The following is a 13,783-nucleotide window of genomic DNA, read 5'->3' on the forward strand; positions in this document are numbered from 1 at the left end:
AGGATCACAAGTTTGAAACCTGTCCAGGCAAGAAAGTCCATTGAGACCCTTATCTACAATTAATCACCAAAAAGCCAGAAGTAGAACTGTGGCTCAAATGGTGTAGTGCTAATCTTGAGCCATAAACCTCAGGGAGAGTGCCCAGGCCCTGAGTTCAAGCCCCGGGACTGACACAAAAAATACACAAAAAAATTACCCTTTACAACACCATTAATCCACCACAGAAGAAGGCACTGTTCCTAAGATTGGTATTGGTTCTGTTAAGAGGAAAATCCATGGGAAGGTGGCTTAGTGGTAGAGTGCTTGCCTTGCATGCATGAGGCCCTGGGTTCGATTCCTCAGCACCACATAAGCAGAAAAAGCCGGAAGTGGGGCTGACCCTCAAGTGGTAGAGTGCTAGCCTTCAGCTGAAGAGCTGAGGGACAGCACCCAGGCCCAGGGTTCAGACCCCATGACCAACCAAAAAAAAAAAAAAAAAAAGAGGAAAATCCAGCTACTAATCATGTGTGGTACTTGGAAAATGTAGCTATAGATTGGTCATTGTATACACAGGAGTGACATAGCTGCATTTGCTTCGTGCTCTGCAGCAGTATATGTGTAAATGCATGTGTGCATGTCTGTGCACTTGCATACCTGTGTGCATACCTATGTGTGTGGTGTGTGTGTGCATGCATGTTGTGTGGAGTGGCATATTTGCTGTGGTTACACATACTGTTTGATCCTAAGCTGTTGAAGCCAGTGGATATTCATAGATGTGATTTTCGAGGCAGATGGAATCCCAAAGTAACTCAGAATTATGACCACTGACTTGCCTTCTGCATTTGAGCCTGTACCAATCCATTGCACGCACACTGTTCTCTCTCTCTCTCTCTCTCTCTCTCGCTCTCTCTCTCTCTATACACACACACACACACACACACACACACACACACACACACACACACACACACACACACACACACACATATATACACACTGCTATGAGTATGTATTGAACATTTTAACATATATGTTTTTTTAAATTGTAATTATAAAGGCAATATACACAGGGTTATAGTTACATAAGTCAGGTAAAGCGTATATTTATTTTTGGACAGCGTCACCCCTTTTATATGGAAGAAACATTGCAAATGTCTTCAGTGCCTGGTGTAAGCCTGAGATTTCTCCAGTAAATATAGGAGCAGCTGGTCATTCTTTTTCTTGGAATTAAGATGCCTTCTTCATTTATGTTCTCATCATTCCTCTCCTAACAACAGGGACAATAACATCCATCCAAGATCTGTATTTATTTTTTAAAATCTTTATTCATTTATCTTTTGTAGTTACAAAGTGATTTCAATTCCAGACCTCTGGCTATGAGCACAATGTGTCTTGGTCAGTCTTTCATTGTTCTCCTCTATTCTCCCCCTCCTATCTCTACGTTCAAGTTAAACAGTTCAACTTTTATACAAAGTACATTTGATATAATATTGTATTTGCCTGCCCTTCCTCCTTCATTTTTGTAACACTTCCTAATACTAATTTATTTTAAAAGGAATGCAATTTTCTTAAGTATTTTTGCCAGTACTACATTTGAACTCAGAACCTCACACTTTCTAGCTTGGTGTTCTAGCACTTAGTCCCACTCCTCCAGTCTAGTTTAGGATAGGGTCTCCTTCCCAACTAGATTCATGCTTGAGCCATGATCAACCAATCTAGGCTACCTGTAGTTGCTGAGATTACAGGCACAATCCACTGAGTTTCAAGGATGTTGAAGGCTGGGCTGTCTTGGAACTGTTACCCTCTCAATCTGAACCTCCATATAGTTTAAGATGACAGGCACTAGCTACTGCACCCAGCTATGTGTTAACAAGAAGATCTCACAAACACTTCTATCTAGGCTGGCCTTGAACCACAATCCTCCTAATTTCAGTCTCCCAGGTAGTGAGGATTGCTGACAACTTTTCATTGTGAGAATTTTCAGTCATTCACCAAGATAAAAATCCCCACATAGTTGTTACCCTGCTATAATTATGAATGTTTATCAACAAGTACCTGTTACAAAGCATCAATTCATATACCTTAATTACTAAGTAGACAAAGATAAACAAGGACTTTATTGTAGTGGTTATATTTTGGATCATTGCATATGTTCTGTGAAGAACCAGGATGGCTATGTGTTTGCTAGGTAAGTGCCTGACCTCTGAGCCACACCTCAGCCTGTTTTTGCTCTGGTCATTTTCAAGCTAGTATCTCACTTTTTGCCCCAGACATCTGGAACTGCAATCCCCTATTTATGCTTCACACATAGCTGAGATGGCTGATCCTTGCTGTCATGTTCAGCTACTGATTGAGATGGGGACCTAATGAACTTTTTGCCAATGCTGGCCTCAAATCTCAATCCTCCTGATCTCTGTCTCCCAAGTAGCTGAGATTATGCCACATCTCCCATTTCTGATGCCCATGTGCCATGTGTTCATGTCAGTATTCAGTTGGAGAATTAGTATTTTCAAGATTAGGACTTGGCAAACACTCAATACATGTTCTACAAAATTAAGAGGAGTAAGGGAAGGGAGAGGTAGGGGAGGGGTGAGTGAGAATATTGAAAAGGGCGACATTGATCAACCTGCATTGTGTTCATAAACTGCTTTGTTAAGTGCCAAATCCTTCTTACAACGACTTAAAAATGATATAAAAATTTTAAAAAGACTGAAAAGAAAAGATTAGGATGTGGCTAACCTAATAGAACGACTGGCTAGAAGTTGTTCAGTAAAGAAAAAGAATAGCTACTGCTAAGCACGTCAGAGAACAAGGTCAGCTTTTGGAATCCATAAATCAAATATTCTTTGTATCCTGTCTTTCTAGTTTGAATCGCTCATGTCAGGCCTGCCAAGCCAGTGTTTTTAGAATGCTATTATAAGGAGTTGGATTCCAATCGATTAGCCAAAACTTACATTTTTCATTGAGTTCATTTTATTTTATTATAGCAAGTTCTGAATACTGCTCAAACTCCCCTTTTTCTATCATGCTTCTCTCAGTAACTATGTGAAATCTGGTTGGCATTTCCTAGGCTGCCTTTGCCTACAGATATTTAAATTTTTATAGTATGTGTTTGATTTTTGTATTCCCTTTCCTTCATTTGGAAGAGTTCTCATTCAGAAAACTATCCCCTTTTTTCTTTCCTGAAAGCGATTAAGCTTCTGGGAACTTCCTCACAAAGATGAGGAAATAGTTGCTTAGTGGTGTTGCATAGTGAGGATATCCTACTGGTGGGGCTTCCTCCAGACCCCCATGCGCTAAGCCCCAGGCTCAGGCCCCTTCCAACTTGGCAGTGTCCTGAGGCTGCATTCATTGTCATCTGACTTCACCCAACAAGAATGGCCATTCCTTGTGGAGGGAAACCAGGCATGTCTTAACAGTAGCAGCTCAGGAACAGAATCTGTCATTTCTGTTCACATTCGTTTGCTACCCCTGCCTGCTGCGAAAGCTGAGCAATAAAAAGAATTGCTGGGAGCTCAGGGTGAAGAGTTCCGATGTCGGCTGCCCCTGACCTGAGGCCTGGGGTTAAGCCCATGACGAGCCAGCCAGTTGTGATCTGATGAGGTTGGTGGGAGACTTGGGGCCTAGAGTCACAGACTTGGCTTGTTTGGTATCTTCCCTACAGATCCAGCCTGGAGCGGATGCTGCAGAGACTGTGGGACCCACAGTGCCCACCGAGGGGGCTCTGGTGGAGGACACAGAGGCAGAGAGGGCAGCCCTTCCCACCGGGGAAGGGGGAAGTTTAGAGGAAACTAAAACCGAGGCAGAAACCACCGAGGTTTTAGACAGTGATCGACCTCCATCTGCAGAGACGGAAGCAGCAGACACTCAGGTGAGTGTCCCCTTGCAGAAATCCTGGGGAGGGGCTGGGAAGTTGGCTCAGTGGTAGAGCGCTTGCCTTGCATGCCTGAGGCCCTGGGTTCGATTCCTCAGCACCATATAAGCAAAAAGAAAAAAAAAAGCCGGAAGTGGCGCTGTGGCTCAAATGGTAGAGTGCTAGCCTTGAGCTGAAGAGCTGAGGGACAACACTCAGGCCCAGAGTTCAGGCCCCACAACTGGACCAAAAAAAAAAAAAAAAAAAAAAAAAAAGAAATCCTGGGGAGATGGAGGGCTGGAATAAGCTGTCTGCAGGTTGAGAGTGGTAGCTTGCAAGTTTATAGCCATTTTGTGTCTCCCTATCATATGTGTGTGTGGTTAGATTATAATCTAGGCTTTACATAATCAGTATATATATCATGAGGTTATATATAATCTATAATACAATGTAATTATATATTATATAGTACATTGTATATATGTACATGTATATATACATATATATAATACATTATATATAACAATTATATGAGGTAATTATATATTATATAGTATGTATGTATTGTGTATTATGTGATTATATAATATCTACATTAAACATATATCATCTAAATATATATTATATGCATATAATTATAAGTATATGATATATGTCATATGTAATATATATATATATATATATATATATATATAAATTCATTGCTCCATTCAGAGTGGTCCTAGCACTCATTTCATATCAACACCATGTTGTTCCACATGATTCCTAGTTCCCATGGTTGATGCAGTTGAAGTACAGAAAGTGGAAGAGGAAGCCAGGGAATAAGCAGAATTGAAAGAGATGAAAATGGAGGGAGGAGAAAACAATACCATGACAGGGTTGAGGGAGAAAATACCCATAAACCTTAGAAGGCCAGGCACGTGATGAGAAATCAGCATTACTAATGACCTCCTAATACTGTCCTCATTGTTTTGTGACCTCCGCCACCAGGCTTCCTCCAGCAAGGCCCAGTGCCCAGGGTTCCACTCTGGGCAGGGAAGGCGTGCAATGAGGTCATGCATGGAGCTGGAGCAAAATGCCCCCTGCTGCCACTGCCTCCATCCAGCACTCCAAAGCCATAAATCACACATTCCATGACTGGGGGACAGGACTGGAAGGCTGCAAAGATCATAGGGGCCAATGTGGAGCCCTCCCTTGGATTTCCATTTCGGCATGGCCTCTCTGACTCCGGGTGATCCCTTTGTATCCCCTTCAGCCTCCACGCCTCTCCCCACTGACCTCAGAAATCAGAGTGACTGCCAAAGGCCCCCAACATGAATCCCACGAAGGGTTTGGTACTTGGAGACAGGAAGAATGTAGAGACAGAGAGTTGGTGAGCCATCCACTACATGGTGCCAACCCAGCATCTGAGAAGCTGTATGTAGGATTTGGGGAACAATGATTGGGGTAGAGGGGGGTGTAGAGGCAAGTTCTGGAAGAGGCACCCCTGCTGGACATCACTGCCTTCTTCTTTCTCTAGGAGAAAGTCATTCCTTCAGTAGTCATTGAGCCCGCCTCCAACCATGAAGGGGAAGGAGAGCACGAAGCAGCCATGGGTACAGAACCCAAGGAGGCCACGGCAGAGGTGGCTCCCAAGCCTCCCACAGGGGAATCTCCAGAGCTGGCCAGGGAGCAGGAGCCCCCAGAGGACACCCAGGCTGCCCCTCCTGATCAGCTCCCCTCCGGCGGAGAGGCCTCCCTGGATCGGCCACCCGGCTTTCTCTACAAGGTCTCTGTACTGTGACATCCTGATCATTTGTCTTTTCTTACTTTGAGTCTGATTTTCTTCAAGAAAGTGTGTGTGTGTGTGTGTGTGTGTGTGTGTGTGTGTGTGTGTGTGTGTGTGTGTGTGTGTGTGTGTGTGTGTGTGTGTGTGTGTGTGTGTGTGTGTGTGTGTGTGTGTGTGTGTTGTGGAGCTTGAACTTGGCCTGAGCTCTGTCTCTGAGCTCTTTTTGCTCAAGGAGGCTAGTGCTCTACCACTTGGAGCTACAGCTCCACATTTGGTTTTCTGGTGGTTTTTTGGAGGTAAGAATATCATGGACTTTTCCTGCCCGGTCTGGCTTTGAACCACGATCCTCAGATCTCAGCCTCCTGAGTAGCTAGGATTATAGGTGTGAGCCACCAGCATCCAGCTTGCTGCAACCTTTGATTTGCTAGTATTTTACTTTTCCTCTTTGTACCATATATTTCTCTTCCTACTACTTCCCTGTCATCCCTAATTCAATTTGGAAAACAGAAGGATTTCCTTGCTGTGAGCCAGCAAGCAATACAAAAGTACCTTCCTTATTTTAATAAAGAACTAAAGGGGGGCACCAGGTAAGAAGTGGGTTAACTCCCTCCAACCACCCTGTGAATTCTCCAAAGACCCCTAAGCCTGGCTCAGACCCCCATGCAATGTCAGAGGGGAAGCAGGAATCACCAGTCCTAGGAATATTCCAAAAACAAGCGGAGCAAGAGTCATACATTGACTAAGTTAATTAATCAAGACAGATTTTAGGCTTCTATGAAAAGGAAGACACAAACAAGCCTGCAGTCACCGAAGAAGAATATTATTCCCAGAAGGGATACTTAGAACCTTTATAAACCGGTGTCCTTACCAAAATAACAACTAACAACCAGAACACTGGCATTAGCTAAGATTGAAGGCAGGTAATGTTCCCCTATGGGTTCTAGTTAGGGACGTTCAATTCTGTAATTTGATTTATATTTAAAACCTCATCTGCCTCACACTTGGCAACATCTTTAAAAAATCTGAGCGCGTTCATGGGGCTGGGATTGAACAGTGACAATCTTATTGTCCTCTCCCCTCTCTTTCTCTTCCCTTTTGCCTCTTCCCTCCTGGCTTCCCCCCTCCAATTTGCTCCTCCTCTTCCCTTCTCTATCTTATACAAAGTAACAGCTACCTTGATACTTCAAACCAAGGGTGAGCATGTGGTCCAGTTGTAAATGAATTGAATTGGAGAAAAGTTGAACATATTAGGAGGCTGTGTGTGGCTGTTTTCCTTTCATTGGTTGTGCTTTGGGAGGCCTGGACTTGAGGTCTTCCTCACTGCTTCAATGTGACTCAGTCCTATAGCTTAACCCATGTCTCTGGGCATCAGTCTTCTCATTAGAGAAGACAATTGGGGGATGGAAGTCCTCTCCAGCTCTGACACTTTGTGATTCTGTATGCAACAGACCACCTTTTAAAAGCGTTGCTTAATCTCTGAGGGACTGAAACCAACAATCGGAGAGGCAAAACTGGCCAGGACTATATATTCAAGTTGGGAGATAGGTTTGTGGCTGGCCATTGTGTTATTCTTTCTGCTTTTATTTATAATAAAATTTTAGAGATTTTTTTGGGGGATGGTAATTAGGGATTTTGAACTCAAGGCTTCATGCTTGCTAGACTGGCACTCTAACCACTGGAGCCACGCCTGTAGCCTGTTTTAAACTTAATAATTTTGGGCTAGGACCTCCTTTCCAATGCAGGCATGTGCCTGAGCCATGGAGCACCCACTTTAAGTTTCCTGTCATTGATGAAATCACAAGTATGTGCCCCTCCACCCAGCTTCTCTGTGTGAAGATGGAGTCACATGGATTTTTCTGCCTGGACAGGCCTACCACTATAATCCTTCCCATCTCAGCCTTCCACATGACTTGGGATGACAGGCATATACCACTGTGCTCAGCTATGGCTTGAGAAGGAGTCTCTTGAACATTTCACCCTGAGCTGGCCTTGAACCACAATCTCATCCTCCCAAGAAGTGAAGATTACACTGTTATGCAGCTTAAAGAATTTTTTTTTAAGAAGGAAATAAAAGGTTGCCACAGAGGTAGGATAGGGACAAGAGAAAGTGTATATACACAGAAAGTGATCCCAAAGTTTGGTACCAATTCTCATGTAAGTTGAAAGTGATAGATTTCCTGATATTTGGTTATTTGGACAAAGCTGGGGTTAAAAGAACTTCCAGCTAGGCATTTTTTCAGTTCAAGTTTCAGTGATAAATAGTAATGAAGTGTCAATATCTCTAAGTGCAAATGATGAATTAGAATTTAATAAATTAGAACTTAAATCTACATTGAATACATTGCACTAATAAATATTTATTCAAATAGCCTTATAAGAGTTAGTAAGAATCAAGGTTTTGAAATAAACAGAGAATAGTACTCTATTTGTCTCTAGAAGCCCTCTTTGTCCTTGGAGCATGTACAAGTCTGTTTCCTGTTATTATAATGAATACCTAATGTGGGATACATTATCAAGTAAAAAGGTTTATGTAGCTCACAGGTCCAGATGCTCAGAGCTCAGTGCAGGCACTGGCTAAGCTCAGGAAAGGGCCCTTCCTGTATCACATGACACAAGGTATCATGCAACAAGAACCCATCACATTCTAAACAAGAAACCAGAGTGTAGGGCAGGGCTCAGCAGAGTCTAACCAAGGTCTTCTCGGGACTGCATTAATCCCTTCTGAAGGCAGCACCCCTAAGCCCTCCTGGTAGAATCCACCTCTCACATCACCACAATGGGGACCAAGTCATCAACATTTGAGCCTTTGAGGGACAATCTACAGACAAAACCTCCCAGAGCAGGGTGCAATGTAGATATTCATCTTTCTATGCCCCTTGGAAAATTCTTCTAAGAATGTCTTTTTTGACAAGGCAACTATGATTTCTTTTAACATCTTTTCTTTCCAAAGTTAACCTGTTCCTTTAAAATCTTGCAGGTGGAAACCCTGCATGATTTCGAGGCAGCAAACTCGGATGAGCTTAACCTGCAAAGGGGTGACGTGGTGCTGGTGGTCCCCTCAGACTCAGAAGCTGACCAGGTAAAAGACAAGATATGGAACATGCTTCTGGTCATGTTGATTTTTCCCCTGAGGGCAAGTTGCATACAGGAAGCTCTTGAAAGTCAACTCTGAGAGGGGTTGAAGTGGTTGTGACTAGTCTATCCCTTACTGGATTTTCAAGGCCCTTGGGGATGCTGTGCTATCACTCCCTTTATAAGATGACCTTTTCTCATCATATAACATCACTTCCTAAGGATGTTTATGTGTTGTGCCATCTCCAGGAGATGCCAATACTAGTCATAAGAACTCAAAATCCCCTTCAGAGGCTTGCCCTCAAGGATGGGGAGGTTGACTGGGAAAGAACATGGGAGAATTTTCTGGAGAGATGGAAATGGCCATCCGTCTTGGTAGGAGTGTGTTTGTGTGTATGTGTGTGTGTGTTTGTGCATTTTTCCAAACTCACTGAACTGTACTCCTAACAATACAACATTATAAAATTTAAAAGAGACTCCTATAAACATGCCTTCCAGCAAAGAGGTTTGTCCCATGGTAAGGTGCTGTGATCTCCCAATTTGTTCCTGCCTCGATTTGTGAACTTTTTTGTTTTTGGTGCCAGTCCTCCTGGACCTTGAACTCCGGACCTAGGCTCTGTCCTTGAGGGTTTTTGCTCATGACTTGTGCTTCTGACTTGTGCCATAGTTCCACTTCTGGCTTTTTTGGTAGCTAAATGGAGATAAGAGTCTCATAGACTTTGCTGCCCAGTCCTCAGGCCTTAGCCTGCTGAGTAGCTAGGATTGTAGGCATAAGCCTTCGGCCCCTGCTTTTGATTTGTAAACTTTTAAAATGATATAAAACATGTGAATAAATGAGTCTATGAGCATTTTTTTTCTGGAAAGAAGAGCTGTAATTTCCATATTATTTTAAAAGAGATTTATGATTTAAGCATCACAACTTTCAACTTCCATACCCAACATTTTGTTCTTTCTTTTAAAAATAACAAGTATGAACATACTGCAAGTGCAGCTTAAACAACCAAATAGTCATTATCACTATAAAATCTGATTAGAAATCAACAAAAATATCTTTACAAGCACTAAATACTTAATACACTTAGAAAGCAATCCATTTGTGAAAAGTTTCATAATGATCATTAACTTAAATAAGAATATAAAAAATTAATTAAAATTAATTAAATAGAAAGTGCCTAGAAAGGAGGAAATAATAAAAAATAATTTCACATTCTGTGCTGTATCATGAGTTGAATAATGAATGCTACCAGATAAAATGAAGCCTATGTGTGATCAATAAATGATTAAATTCTCCTGGATGAAAATTAATACAGTCATAAACACACAATTTAGAAAGTCAATATAGCCAAAAACTTGGTTCCTTGTAAGGTTTAATAAAATTATTATCATTAAAATCTTAGATTTTTTTTTTGTCGTTCATGGGACATGGGCACTGTCCCTCAGCTCTTTAGCTCAAGGCTAGCGCTCTATCACTTGAGCCACACCGCCATTTCCAGCCTTTTCTGCTTATGTGGTGCTGAGGAATCAAACCCAGGGCCTCATGCATGCAAGGCAAGCACTCTACCACTAAGCCACCTTCCCAGCCCCTAGAATTTTTTTTTAAGAAAAGAGTAATAAGGCATAAATTACTAAAATAGGCAAAAAACATTGCTATCTCTACATATCTCAAAAAACATTAAAAATCCATTATATGTTTCTATAGTTGTATGAATCAAAAATTACCTTTAGGAAGAAAAGAAAAAAAGTACCCTTTTATATTTACTATTTCCAGTGTCATTGCTTTCTACAAATATATGAGTCTGTGCTTAAAATTTCTGTTCAATTTTTTTTTAGCACTTACTATAATACAGAACAGTTGGCAACAGATCCCCTCCGTTTCAGTCTGTGTGAAAATCTCTTCATTTACATACATTTTTTAAAGTTTTTTTTTTAATGTAAAGAATTCTAGGTTGCCTTTATTTCTGTCATCTCGTCAAGAGGTTTTTCCATTGTTTTCTGGTCTTTTCTGTTTATAATTGGAAGTCAGCTGTCATTTGTTTAATAATATTTCTCCCTATACCATGTTAACTTTTTAATACAGAGAATACTTCTGTATTTATGGTTGTAAATTAATTAATTTGAGTAAGATGTGTTTGGCTTTTAAAAATTATTTTGTGTGATTTCATATGCAATGTTCACTGTCCTTTTCACATGCAGTTTTCACTTTATTCCATTTGGAAATCTTTTAGCTCCTACTCCATTCTTTTCCACATTATGTTCTACCTTTTCGCTTTGTGGATTTTCCAGTATATTACATAGATCTCTTAATGCCTACGATTCTGTCCATTATCAATCAACATTAATGTTAATATTGAAGTCAGCCTGGAAAATTTCTGTTGATCTGTCTTCATAAACCATGACTCTCTTATCTGCTACTTCTAGTTTGTTGTAATTCTCGATACTTGGGAGCCTGAGGACAGGAAGATTGTTTGTGGAAGCCATCCCAGGCCACTCATATAATACTTAAACAGTACTATAATTTCCTTCTTGTTATTTTATATAGTTTCTTTTTCTTTGCTGACATTTCTCATCTATTTTCTCAGTATTACTGTCTCCCAGTGTATGTTCTTGAACATATTTATCTCAGCTTCTGTACATTTCTTACTGCTACTTCTAAAAGGTGGAACAGTATAGGGCATAGTTCTATTTGTTGCCTTTTATCTCTGGAATTGTATTTTCCTGTTTTTCACCCATGGCTAAGTAGTATTTCTATTGATGCTGGACATAGCTGGTAGACAATACACTATAGAGTCCGGGCTCTCTTTTCTTTTCTTTTTTCTTTTTGTTGGTCATGGGGCCTGAACTCTGGGCCTAGGCGCTGTCCCTCAACTCTTCAGCTCAAGGTTAGCACTCTACCACTTGAGCCACAGCTCCACTTCCAACTTTTTTCTGCTTATGTAGTGCTGAGGAATTGAACCCAGGGCCTCATGCATGCAAGGCAATCACTTTACCACTGAGCCACCTTCCCAGGCCTGGCTCTCTTTCCTACATATGAAGATTGTTTACTTTTTTTTTTTTTTTTTAATCAGTCGTGGGGCTTGAACTCTGGGCTTGGGCACTGTCCCTCAGCTCTTCAGCTCAAGTCAAGTGCTCTACCATTTGAGCCACAGCATCACTTCCGGTTTTCTAGTGGTTTATTGGAGATAAGAATCTCACTGACTTTCCTGCCTGGGCTGGCTTTGAACCAAGATCCTCAGATCTCAACCTCTTGAGTAGCTAGGATTACAGGCATGTACCACAGGCACCTGGCTTAAAGATTGTTTACTTTTTATACTAACAGACATTCACATTACAGGATAGTTACTTTAACTTTGTAGATGTTTGTTTTATATTTTGCTCCCGCTGGTGCCTTTGATCTTTGCATAAATTTTTATTTCTGGGCCATTGTCTTCACCTCTAAAGCAGGAAGGAATTGCGGTAGAAAGCACCTGTAGTACTTAGTCAGATTCAAACTCTAAAACTGACCCAACTCCACTGGCAGTGCTTATATCTTTATTAAGCTTTGTAAGGGATCCTACTATTGATGTTCCACTAGGATCTAGGTGCAAAGTCAGAGTTCAGAACAGATACCCAGGGAAGTTTTTCTGCATAGTTGGGGCTGCCCCTGGAAGTTCCTTCTTTTTGAGATATCCTGCCATCAGTGCAGAGCTGCTCGACTCCCCTAGGCTCTGTCCGTGGAATGCCCTCTATCACATGGACTGAGAACATGATTGAGGAAAAACACGTTAGCGTTCCCTACATTCAAGCGTCAAATAATCCCCAGTCTCAGCCTGCTTGTAATCCTTCTTGGTGCCTTCAAATAGTTGTGACTCTGGTTTGTCCCTACCTCATACATAAGCTTGCATCTTATATTGCAGATTTTATAACAAATAGTTGGCTATATATAGATTCATATATGCAAATCTATGTATGTGGACATATATAGTTATTTTAGTATTTCTAATTATTCTGCATAGACACATTTGTCTGATACAAGCTAAACTGGACATCTTGGTCTGTTATGCATTTTAAGCTGTTAAAATTTAATTCTACTCAGCTCAATGTTTATACTGGCTAACATTTTCTGCTATATGACTTATGTGATATTTCAGGGTACACATGTTGGAGTAGATCTTGATTATGGGTTTGTGCAAGCCCTTGTTTGTCTATATTGAAACAATTTTAAAATGTTTGACTCTCCTTAGACTCACTACATTTTTTTTAACTCCCTGTAAATGAAATCAAATATAGACACTTATTAGGGGAAGAAATGACTTCTTATATACATACCACAGGTTCACAAAGCATTTAGTGATCATCTTTTATTGTAAGTATAAATTTATCCTTTATGCATGTGACCTTGCAGTTGTACAGGTTGTTTTTTTTTCCTTATCTAAGAAGATACCATCAGTCATCTTATTGGGTCATTTTCTCTCATTGCTTTTTTCTCCTCTTTAAAAAATTGATCTATCTACCTCTTATATTTCTTTTTTATGTGGCAAAGGCAATTTATGGTTTCGGATTCTATCAAAGGGGACTATACAGCTCTTTATTTAATTTTTGAGACCCCATTTATCTGATGTAATTGAACTGTATTGAACATTGGTTCAGATGAAATATGACCATCCTTCATTCAAAGTGGGGTCTTTCTCCTGTACTGGGTATTATAAAAAGTCAGTCATTTCCCACAGGTTTGACTTTGTTCATTCCCCATAAATCCAAATATATCTTCCAACTCAGCCATTTCCAGCTTGATGCTGATTTTCTTCCGCAGAATAAGAACAGACAGAAGTCTCTGCTTCTCAGTTTTTTTTTGTTTGGGTTTTTTAACTATTTATTTTGTCTTTTCTTTTTTGGTACTGGGGATCAAATCCAGGACGTTGCACTTGCTAGGCAAGTGCTTTGCCACTGAGCTACATCCCAGCCCTCTGCTTCTCAGTTTTATGTATGATCTGTTCTGTTCAGCCATCCATGAATGTGTTCTTCAACCTTTCTGTGGCTTATGTCACGTTTTGTGTGTGTGATGGCACTCCTGTATGACACAAATGCTAATTTATAAAGAACATACAAATGTCTCTAACAAAAATGCCACATCT

The 13,783-nt window shown here is 40.8% G+C and overlaps 1 protein-coding gene across 2 annotated transcripts in view; it reads left to right on the forward strand.

The window, feature by feature from the left end:
• The window catches only part of Amph (amphiphysin), a 145,760-nt gene that overhangs the window by 129,332 nt on the left and 2,645 nt on the right, over window positions 1–13,783 (forward strand). For both annotated transcript variants that reach the window (XM_069998537.1, XM_069998528.1), the window contains 3 exons: window positions 3,644–3,850; window positions 5,352–5,600; window positions 8,578–8,679. In XM_069998537.1, the coding sequence (XP_069854638.1) occupies window positions 3,644–3,850; window positions 5,352–5,600; window positions 8,578–8,679 (558 nt within the window). The remainder of the gene's footprint in view (window positions 1–3,643; window positions 3,851–5,351; window positions 5,601–8,577; window positions 8,680–13,783) is intronic.

Source organism: Dipodomys merriami, unplaced genomic scaffold (assembly GCF_024711535.1).
Source record: "Dipodomys merriami isolate MVZ:Mamm:240054 unplaced genomic scaffold, mDipMer1.0.p SCAF_104, whole genome shotgun sequence".
In the NCBI taxonomy this organism is placed as follows: domain Eukaryota; kingdom Metazoa; phylum Chordata; class Mammalia; order Rodentia; family Heteromyidae; genus Dipodomys; species Dipodomys merriami.